The sequence below is a fragment of the Passer domesticus genome, unplaced genomic scaffold, assembly GCF_036417665.1.
Source record: "Passer domesticus isolate bPasDom1 unplaced genomic scaffold, bPasDom1.hap1 HAP1_SCAFFOLD_287, whole genome shotgun sequence".
Lineage (NCBI taxonomy): Eukaryota > Metazoa > Chordata > Aves > Passeriformes > Passeridae > Passer > Passer domesticus.
The window spans coordinates 32501-42579 of NW_026990066.1; the positions used below are offsets into that span (position 1 = coordinate 32501).

At 55.6% G+C, this 10079-nt stretch overlaps 1 protein-coding gene across 6 annotated transcripts; it reads left to right on the forward strand.

The window, feature by feature from the left end:
* The first annotated feature begins 1113 nt into the window (after positions 1 to 1113).
* On the forward strand, positions 1114 to 9838 carry NEDD8 (NEDD8 ubiquitin like modifier). 6 transcript variants are annotated; one of them, XM_064406515.1, is made up of 10 exons: positions 1114 to 1257; positions 2039 to 2232; positions 2862 to 2969; positions 3539 to 3641; positions 4369 to 4463; positions 6078 to 6120; positions 6205 to 6260; positions 6928 to 6975; positions 7921 to 8003; positions 9594 to 9838. In XM_064406515.1, exons 1-10 carry the CDS (start codon positions 1238 to 1240, stop codon positions 9600 to 9602), a joined length of 759 nt encoding a protein of 252 aa, XP_064262585.1. In that variant the 5' UTR covers positions 1114 to 1237; the 3' UTR covers positions 9603 to 9838. The 6 variants fall into 6 exon arrangements, with proteins under 6 accessions (XP_064262585.1, XP_064262587.1, XP_064262586.1 ...); XM_064406517.1 differs by lacking the exon at positions 2039 to 2232 and adding an exon at positions 5902 to 6001 and having other exon boundaries at positions 1239 to 1257; positions 6928 to 7026; XM_064406516.1 differs by lacking the exon at positions 1114 to 1257 and adding an exon at positions 5902 to 6001 and having other exon boundaries at positions 2092 to 2232; positions 6928 to 7026.
* Positions 9839 to 10079: the final 241 nt, after the last annotated feature.

The following is a 10079-nucleotide window of genomic DNA, read 5'->3' on the forward strand; positions in this document are numbered from 1 at the left end:
GGAGCCATACTGGGAGCACTGGGAGCACTGGGAGGTGTCACTGGTCCATACTGGGAGCACTGGGAGGTGTCACTGGTCCATACTGGTTTATACTGGGAGCACTGGGAGCCATACTGGTCCATACTGGGAGCACTGGGAGCCATACTGGGAGCACTGGGAGCCATACTGGTCCATACTGGGAGCACTGGGAGGGGTGTTTGGGTCATACTGGGAGCACTGGGAGCAGGTCTGGGTTGTACTGGGAGCACTGGGAGCCATACTGGTCCATACTGGGAGCACTGGGAGCCATACTGGGAGCAATGGAAGCCTTACTGGTCCATACTGGGAGCACTGGGAGCCATACTGGTCCATACTGGGAGCACTGGGAGCACTGGGAGCTGTCACTGGTCCATACTGGGAGCACTCTGGTCCATACTGGGAGCACTGGAAGCCTTACTGGTCCATACTGGGAGCACTGGGAGCCATACTGGTCCATACTGGGAGCACTGGGAGCCATACTGGGAGCACTGGGAGCACTGGGAGCTGTCACTGGTCCATACTGGGAGCACTGGGAGGTGTCACTGGTCCATACTGGTTTATACTGGAAGCATTGGGACCCATACTGGTCCATACTGGGAGCACTGGGAGCCATACTGGGAGCACTGGGAGCCATACTGGTCCATACTGGGAGCACTGGGAGCCATACTGGGAGCACTGGGAGCCATACTGGGAGCACTGGGAGCCATACTGGTCCATACTGGGAGCACTGGGAGCCATACTGGGAGCACTGGGAGCCATACTGGTCCATACTGGGAGCACTGGGAGCCATACTGGGAGCACTGGGAGCCATACTGGTCCATACTGGGAGCACTGGGAGCCATACTGGGAGCACTGGGAGCCATACTGGTCCGTACTGGTCCGTACTGGTTTATACTGGTCCGTACTGGGAGCCCAGGCACCGCCCCATTCCCCTCCCCACCCCGTGACGTCACCGCCCCGCGATGACGTCACCGCCCGCCAATAAAGCGCAGTTCAAAAGCACAGCGAGTGACGTCATTGAATGGGCGGGGCCTGCGGGCGGGAGGGAGCGGCTCGGGATTGGCCGAAGCGGCGGCCAATGGGGAGCGAGCGCGGGCGCGGCGCGCGGTGATGACGTCACTCCACGCGCGCCGGCGCCGCCGCCGGTACCGGAGGGTCCCGAGAGCGGCGGGCAGCGGGGCGGAAGTGACGTCAGAGGCAGCGCGGGAAACGGCTGGGGATGGGCGGGAGTGACGTCAGGTGAGGGGGGAGGGGACTGGGGGGGAACTGGGACCGAACTGGGAGGGACTGGGAGCGGCTTGGGGGGTACTGGAATGGACTGGGCGGGAACTGGGAGGGCACTGGGACCGTACTGGGACCTCACTGGTTTATACTGGTCCGTACTGGTCCGTACTGGTCCATACTGACCCATACTGGTCCATACTGGTTTATACTGGTCCGTACTGGTCCGTACTGGTCCATACTGGTCCGTACTGGTCCATACTGGTCCGTACTAGTCCATACTGGTCCATACTGGTCCATACTGGTCCGTGCTGGTCCATACTGGTTTATACTGGTCCATACTGGTCCATACTGGTCCGTACTGGTCCTTACTGGTCCGTACTGGTCCATACTGGTCCATACTGGTTTATACTGGTCCATACTGGTCCGTACTGGTGTATACTGGTCCGTACTGGTCCATACTGTCCATACTGGTCCGTACTGGTCCGTACTGGTTTATACTGTCCGTACTGGTCCGTACTGGTCCATACTGGTTTATACCGGTCCATACTGGTCCGTACTGGTCCGTACTGGTTTATACCGGTCCATACTGGTCCGTACTGGTCCGTACTGGTTTATACCGGTCCATACTGGTCCGTACTGGTGCGTACTGGTTTATACCGGTCCGTACTGGTCCGTACTGGTTTATACCGGTCCATACTGGTCCATACTGGTCCATACTGGTCCGTACTGGTCCGTACTGGTTTGTACTGGTCCGTACTGGTCTCTCGCTCCTCTCTCTCTCCCCTCTCTCCCCCAGCCCCGCCCCCTCGCTGCGATTGGCCCTGGCCGGGGCCTGGTGGACTCTCAGGGGGCGTGGCCGCGGTGGGGCGTGGCCCCGGTGGGCGTGGCTGGGGGCGGCTCCTGGCGCTGCTGGAGGCCGTGGGGGGCGGGGCCCCGGCACTGCTGCGGCCCCAGCACCGGGCGGGGCTCAGCCTGGGGCTCAAGGCGCAGGTAGGCCACGCCCACCCCTCCCAGGCCACGCCCACTCCCTGCCAGGCCACGCCCACCCTCTCCCAGGCCACGCCCACCCAGCCAAACCCGCCATTTTGTGGATGTTAATGAGTTTTGGCCACTCCCGTTTTGTCACAGGCCACGCCCACTCTGTCCTAGACCACGCCCACTCCCTCTCAGGCCATGCCCACTCCCTTAAGCCACGCCCCTTGTGAAGAACAATGAGTTTAGGCCACGCCCACCCCTCTAAACCACGCCCACTTCACCTGTTCACGCCCACTCCTATAAACCATCCCTGATTTGGGGGCACAGGCCACGCCCATCTTTCCTGTAGGCCACGCCCACTCCTTCACAGGCCACGCCCACCCCTCTAAATCCCATATATCGTGGTTATTAATTAATTTAGGCCACGCCCACCCCCTTTAAACCCCGCCCCATGGCCTTTTATGGGCACAGAGCCCTCCAGGCCACGCCCACCCCTCTAAACCCCGCCCCCATGCCCTGTTTTTAACACTGAGCCCTCCAGGCCACGCCCACCCCTTCAAACCCCGCCCACATATCCTTTTATGGGCACGGAGCCCTCCAGGCCACGCCCCCCGGCCCTCCCCCACCCTGGCCCCTCCCCCCAGGTGGTGACGTCACTGCTGCGGGAGCTCGGCCCCTCCCCCGCCGTGCTGGACGCGCTGGATTGGCTCTTCCCGGAGGGGGCGGGGCCAGGGGATGGCCACGCCCTCGGGGTGAGACTGGGGGGGATGGGAGGGGGGGGGTTACTGGGAGGGACTGGGAGGGACTGGGGCCATACTGGGATGAACTGGGAGGGACTGGGAAGGCACTAGAACCATACTGGGATGAACTGGGAAGTAACTGGGATGGACTGGGATGAACTGGGAGGAACTGGGGCCTTACTGGGATGAACTGGGAGGCACTGGGAGGGAACTGGGAGTGGGTTTGGGGTTACTGGTTTATACTGGGAGGGACTGGGAGGGGCTGGGATGAACTGGAACCATACTGGGCTCTTACTGGGATGAACTGGGATGGACTGGGGCCATACTGGGATGAACTGGGAGGGACTGGTTTATACTGGGAGGGACTGGGATGAACTGGAGTGGGTTTGGGGTTACTGGTTTATACTGGGATGGACTGGGAGGGCTCTGGAGCCATACTGGGATGAACTGGGCTGAACTGGGAGCTCTGGGCCCCCTTTGATCCCTCCCACAGGGGCGTGGCCAAGCCCAGCCCCTCCCCCTGTATCCCCACACCCATATATGGTCAAAGGGGCGTGGCCTGAGTCAGGCCCCGCCCCCAGACGCTGCAGGGGCGCCCCCCTGGTGGCCGTGGCCGAGGAGCACTTCCGGGAGCAGGTGCTGGGAATTCTGGGAAGTGGGCGGGGCCTGGAGGCCTTCCTGCAGGTGAGACCAGTAGGGACCAGTACAGACCAGTATGGACCAGTAACCCCCCCCCTGCCCCTCCCAGTCCATCCCAGTATGAACCAGTAACCCCAAATCCCCTCCCAGTTCATCCCAGTCCATCCCAGTATAAACCAGTATAAACCAGTAACCTCCCAGTTACCTCCCAGTGCTGTCCCAGTCCCTCCCAGTTCATCCCAGTAACCCCAAATCCACTCCCAGTAACTCCCAGTCCATCCCAGTTCCCTCCCAGTATAAACCAGTACGGCTGAGTTCCCTCCCAGTAACCCCAAACCCCATCCCAGTAGAAACCAGTAAGTGCCAATTCCATCCCAGTAACACCTAAACCTCATCCCAGTATAAACCAGTAACCCCAAATCCCCTCCCAGTTTGATCTGAGTCCCCCCCGCTCCCTCCCAGTATAAGCCAGTATAAACCAGTATGGCCCAGTCCCCTCCCAGTCACATCCCAGTAACCCCAAACCCCATCCCAGTCCCTCCCAGTTCCCTCCCAGTCCCTCCCAGTATAAACCAATATGGCCCAGTCACCTCCCAGTAACCCCAAACCCCATCCCAGTATAAACCAGTAACCCCAAATCCCCTCCCAGTTTGCTCCCAGTCCCTCCCAGTCCATCCCAGTCCCTCCCAGTCCCCATCCCAGTCCCTCCCAGTCCCTCCCAGTATAACCAGTTTGCTCCCAGTCCCTCCCAGTATGACCAGTGTGCCCCCAGGAGTACGGGCCCCGTTTCCGGCGCTCCCTGGGGAATCTCTTCCTGGAGTTCCTGCTGCGCGTGGAGAGCGCCCTGCCCCCCCCGACCTGCCCCAGGTGAGCAGGGGGCGGGGCTTGCGCGGGACACGCCCCCTGTGCCGATAAACCACGCCCCCGTGCCGATAAACCACGCCTCCATGGCGATAAACCACCCCCCCGGTGATAAACCACGCCCCTGTGGTGATAAACCACGCCCCCGTGCCGATAAACCACGCCCCTGGTGATAAACCACGCCCCCGTGGCGATAAACCACACCCCCCCGCCGATAAACCACGCCCCTGCCGATAAGCCACGCCCCCCGGTGATAAACCACGGTGCTGTGGGTTGGCCACGCCCCTTTTGCCTTATATGGGAAGTGTGGGGGGGAATGGATGGGAATGAGCCAAAGTCCATAAAAATCAATGATAATTAATAAAAAAATCAAATAAAATTAACAAAAATCAATGAAAATTAACAAAAATCAATGAAAATTAACAAAAAATTAATGAAAATTAACAAAAATCAAGCAAAATTAACAAAAAAATCACAAAAAATTAACAAAAATTCACCGAAAATTAACAAAAAAATCACGAAAAATTAACAAAAAATTAACCTAAAATTAACAAAAATTCACACAAAATTAACAAAAATTCACCCAAAATTAACAAGAAAATTCATACAAAATTAACAAAAAATTAACCGAAAATTAACAAAAAAACAATCAAAATTAACAAAAAATTAACCCAAAATTAACAAAAATTCACCCCAAAATTGACAAAAAATCCCCTAAAATTAACAAAAATTCACCCAAAATTAACAAGAAAATCACAAAAAATTAACAAAAATTCACCCAAAATTAACAAGAAAATTCATACAAAATTTACAAAAAATTAACATAAAATTAACAGAAATTCACCCAAATTAACAAGAAAAACACAAAAAATTCACAAAAAATAAACATAAAATTAACAAAAAAATCACCCAAAATTCACAAAAAATTAACCTAAAATTAACAGAAAATCACAAAAAATTAACAAAAATTCACCCAAAATTAACAAGAAAATCACAAAAAATTTACAAAAAATTAACGTAAAATTAACAAAAATTCACCCAAAATTAAGAAGAAAATTCATACAAAATTACCAAAAAATTAACAAATATTCACCCAAAATTAACAGAAAATCAACCAGAATTAACAAAAATCAACCAAAATTAAAAAAACTTACCTCAAATTTACTGAAATGGCAGAAAATTCACCCAAAATTAAAAGAAATGACCCAAAATAACAAAAAATGACCCAAAATAAACAAAAATTCACCCAACATTAACAAAAAATTCACCAAAATTAACAGAAAATCAACCAAAATTTCCCCAAAATTCACCCAAAATTGAGCCCCAACCTCTCAAAATCCTCAAAATTTCCCCAAATTTTCTCAAAATCGCCAAAATTTCCCCAAATCCTCCCACCCCGCCCCTTTTTGCTTAAGCCCCGCCTCTTTTTCCTTATATGGCACAGCTGGTCCAGCTCTGTCAAAGCCACGCCCCTCCAGGCTCCAAGCCACGCCCCCTCCCCATCCTGCAGCGTTATTTTGCCGAGGTTCGCCACGCCCACCCAGGTAGGCGGGGCTAAAAGTGGGTGGGGCGAGCAATATGCAAATTAGGTGCTTGACTTGCCTTGAACTCCGCCCACAGTTCCGGTGCCGCGCTCACTTCCGGCTCAGAAAACCACGCCCACGTGAGTAGCCACGCCCACAACCCCCGCCTCCTAATTACTTGTTCATTAAGCTGCTAATTAATGCTGATAAACTCATTAAATCAGGACGAAGCCCCGCCCCCGCCGCCGCAGGCTCCGCCCCCTTCGCTTCTCCCCCTACCGTGAGTGGCGCGAACCATTCTGATGTAGGGGGGAGGATGCAGCAGCCAATGGGGTTTTGGGGGGGATTTTACGAGCCAATCACAGCGAGGCACGGCTGGGGAGGGGTATGACGCCCGGCGTGACGTCATTGAGCGTTTCAACAGCTCAATTTGGGGTTAAAAAAGGCATTTTTGAGGTTTTCCCCCCCGCGCGACACAAAATGGAGCAGCCCGGTAAAGGCGGGCTGTGACCGACGCTGATTGACAGCGGCTGCAACCAATGAGGCGCCTTCAGAGCCCGGAAGCGCTTTGTGAACTACAACCGCCGCCATTTTTACTGCCGGCAAGGGGCGGGCGCAGGGCGCTGATTGGCGGAGGGACCGGAAGCGCTCCCGCCGCCATTTTAGGTTTGGGCACTGCGGGTTTAGCGGGCGTGGCCTCGCTTCCGCTTCCGCTCGGCGGCTCCGAAGGCGCCGCAGCCGCCACGATGCTCATCAAAGTCAAGGTTCTTTTGGGGCGAAAACCTCGGATTTCGGGCAAATCCCGGCTTTTCCCGCCGTCCCCGAGGGGGAAGGGGAGGCGCGGAGGGGATTTGGGGTGAAAATCGCGGATTTGGGGGCGGTTTTGGCGGGGGGCGCAGCGTGAGGGGAGCGCGCGGTGCATTGTGGGATGATGGCGCCCCCTACAGACGCTGACGGGAAAAGAGATCGAGATCGACATCGAGCCCACGGACAAGGTGAGCTCCCAGTTCGGACCAGTTCGGACCAGTACGGACCAGTACGGACCAGTACGGACCAGTACGGACCAGTACGGACCAGCTGGGCGTCGGGAAGGAGCGGGTTTGGCTGGGGGGGGGCTCCCAGTTCGGTCCCAGTAAGGGGAAGGGGCGGCCCAGTATGGCCCTGTGACATCCCAGTAGCTCCCAGTCCATCCCAGTCCCTCCCAGTTTGATCCCAGTTCCCTCCCAGTCCCTCCAGTTAATTCCACTCCCTCCCAGTTCCCTCGCAGTTTGATCCCTGTCCCTCCCAGTCCCTCCCAGTCCATCCCAGTCCATCCCAGTCCCTCCCAGTCCCTCCCAGTTTGATCCCAGTTCCCTCCCAGTCCCTCCCAGTCGCTCCCAGTCCCTCCCAGTTCCGTCCCAGTCCCTCCCAGTCCCTTCCAGTCCCTCCCAGTTCCCTCCCAGTTCATCCCAGTCCATCCTAATTCCCTCCCAGTCCATCCCAGTTCATCCCAGTTTGATCCCAGTTCCCTCCCAGTCCCACCCAGTCGCTCCCAGTTCCATCCCAGTCCCTCCCAGTCCCTCCCAGTCCATCCCAGTCCCTCCCAGTCCCTCCCAGTTCCCTCCCAGTTCCATCCCAGTCCCTCCCAGTTCCCTCCAGTCCCTCCCAGTCCCTCCCAGTTCCATCCCCCCTTTAACGCGGTCCCCACCACCCATCGCCCCTTTAAAAAAACCACAGACGAGTCCTCCAAGCCGGCCAGCCCTTCCCCTTTAGCCCCGCCCACTTCCGGCGGCGCTCCGCCACACTCCTTCCTCTCTATGACCCAAAATGGCGGCGCCCACAGTTTTTAACCCTCCGGAGCCCCCAGATGTGCCCGAATGTGCCCAGATGTGCCCCGGGTGTGCCCCAGATGTGCCCCAGGTGTGCCCCAGGTGTGCCCAGCGCTGTTTTTTTGGCCGCAGGTGGAGCGGATCAAGGAGCGGGTGGAGGAGAAGGAGGGGATCCCCCCCCAGCAGCAGCGGCTGATCTACAGCGGCAAGCAGATGTAGGAGGGGCTTCCCGAGGGGGCGTGGTCACGGGCGGGCGGGGCTAAGGGAGAGGGGCGCGGTCAGACACTAAAGGGGCGTGGCTTAAGTGGAGAGATTTGGGTTGAAAATGGGGAGATTTGGGTTAAAATGGCGGGCAGATGGGGCTAAAATGGCGGCGGGGCCGTGGGTTAAATGGGCGTGGTCAACGTTGGGCGGGGCTTAAGGAGGTGGGTGTGATCTGTGGATAAAGGGGCGGGGCTTTAATGGCACGATTTTGGCTTTAAACGGGGAAATTTGGGTTAAAATGGCGGAGGGGCGGGGCTTAAGTGGGCGTGGTCAGGGTCAGGAGTGGCTTAATGGGAGGGGCGTGGTCACAGGTTAAAGGGGCGGGGCTTAAGTGGAAAGATTTGGGTTGAAAACGGGGATATTTGGGTTAAAATGGTGGCAAATGGGGGGAAATGGTGGAGGGGCGGGGCTTAAGTGGGCGTGGTCAGGAATGGACATGCCTTACGGAGAGAGACATAAAGGGGCGTGGCCTCGGGGTAAAGGGGCGGGGCTTAATGGGAAGATTTGGGGTTAAAGTGAGGAAATTTGGGTAAAATGGTGGCAAATGGGGTTAAAATGGTGGAGGGGCGGGCCTTAAGTGGGCGTGGTCAGGGTCAGGAGTGGCTTAATGGGAGGGGCGTGGTCACAGGTTAAAGGGGAGGGGTTTAATGGGAAGATTTGGGGTTAAACTGAGGAAATTTTGGTTAAAATGGCGGCAGATGGGGTTAAAATGGCGGAGGGGGCGGGGCTTAAATGGGCGTGGTTAGTGATGGACATGGCTTAAGGGGAGAGGCATAAAGGGGCGTGGCCACAGGGTAAAGGGGCGGGGCCTAAATTGAAAGATTTGGGTTGAAAATGGGTAGATTTTGGTTAAAATGGCGGCAAATGGGGTTAAAATGGCGGAGGGGCGGGGCTTAAGTGGGCGTGGTCAGGGTCAGGAGTGGCTTAATGGGAGGGGCGTGGTCACAGGTTAAAGGGGAGGGGTTTTAATGGGAAGATTTGGGGTTAAAGTGAGGAAATTTGGGTTAAAATGGCGGCAGATGGGGTTAAAATGGTGGAGGGGCGGGGCTTAAATGGGCGTGGTTAGTGATGGACATGGCTTAAGGGGAGAGGCATAAAGGGGCGTGGCAAAGGGTAAAGGGGCGGGGCTTAAATTGGAAGATTTGGGTTGAAAATGGGGAGATTCAGGTCAAAATGGCAGCAAATGGGGTTAAAATGGCGGCTGGGGGCGTGGCCTAAGTGGGTGGGGCTTAAAGGGGAGGGGCTTAGTGGGATTTGGGTGAAAAACGGGAAAAATTGGATTAAATTTGGGTTAAAACGGGGAAATTTGGGTTAAAATGGCAGCAAAAGTTCCGATGGTGCCTGGGGGCGGGACTTAAATGGGAGGGGCCAAAGTGGGCGGGGCTTAATCAAATTTGGGTGGGAAAGGGAAAATTTGGGGTTGAATGGGGTGGGCGTGGCTCAAGGGGGGCGTGGCCAAGAATGGATTTACAGTAAATGAGGCTTGGGTAACAAAGTGGGTGTGGCCTAAGTGGGCGTGGCCTCTCTGACTCCTCCCCCAGGAACGATGAGAAGACGGCGGCCGACTACAAAATCCAGGGGGGCTCCGTCCTCCATCTTGTGCTGGCCCTGCGAGGGGGCGTGGCCAGGCCCTGAGGGGGCGTGGCCATGCTCTGACCACGCCCCCTTTCCCTTTAATCCACACCTACCTTCATTTCCCCTTTCCCTGAGGTCGTTTCCTGTTCATGGATCCGTTATTATTTAATAAAGGTTCGCTGATGACGTCAGCAGCGCGTTTGTGACGTCATAGGCGTGTCGGTGACGTCATTTCCTGCTTAAAATTCGGTGTGGGCCCCACTTATATCCAGCATTGCTCTTTTAAGAGAGCATTGCCCTTTTAAGGGCATTGCCACTTTAAGGGCGCGGTGGTCCCCACCTGAAGCATTGCCCTTTTAAGCGCTTTTAAAAAATCTCCAATTTTTGCCCCAAAATTTCAATTTTTAACCCTGAAATGTTGATTTTTACCCCCAAAATTACCAATTCAACTC

Coding starts and splice junctions, on each gene's coding strand:
- NEDD8 (XM_064406515.1), top strand. CDS start 1,238: ATGGGCGGGAGTGACGTCAG. Junction 2,233..2,861: donor GCCTGGGGCTCAAGGCGCAG/GTAGGCCACGCC, acceptor CCCTCCCCCCAG/GTGGTGACGTCACTGCTGCG. Junction 3,642..4,368: donor GCCTGGAGGCCTTCCTGCAG/GTGAGACCAGTA, acceptor GTGTGCCCCCAG/GAGTACGGGCCCCGTTTCCG.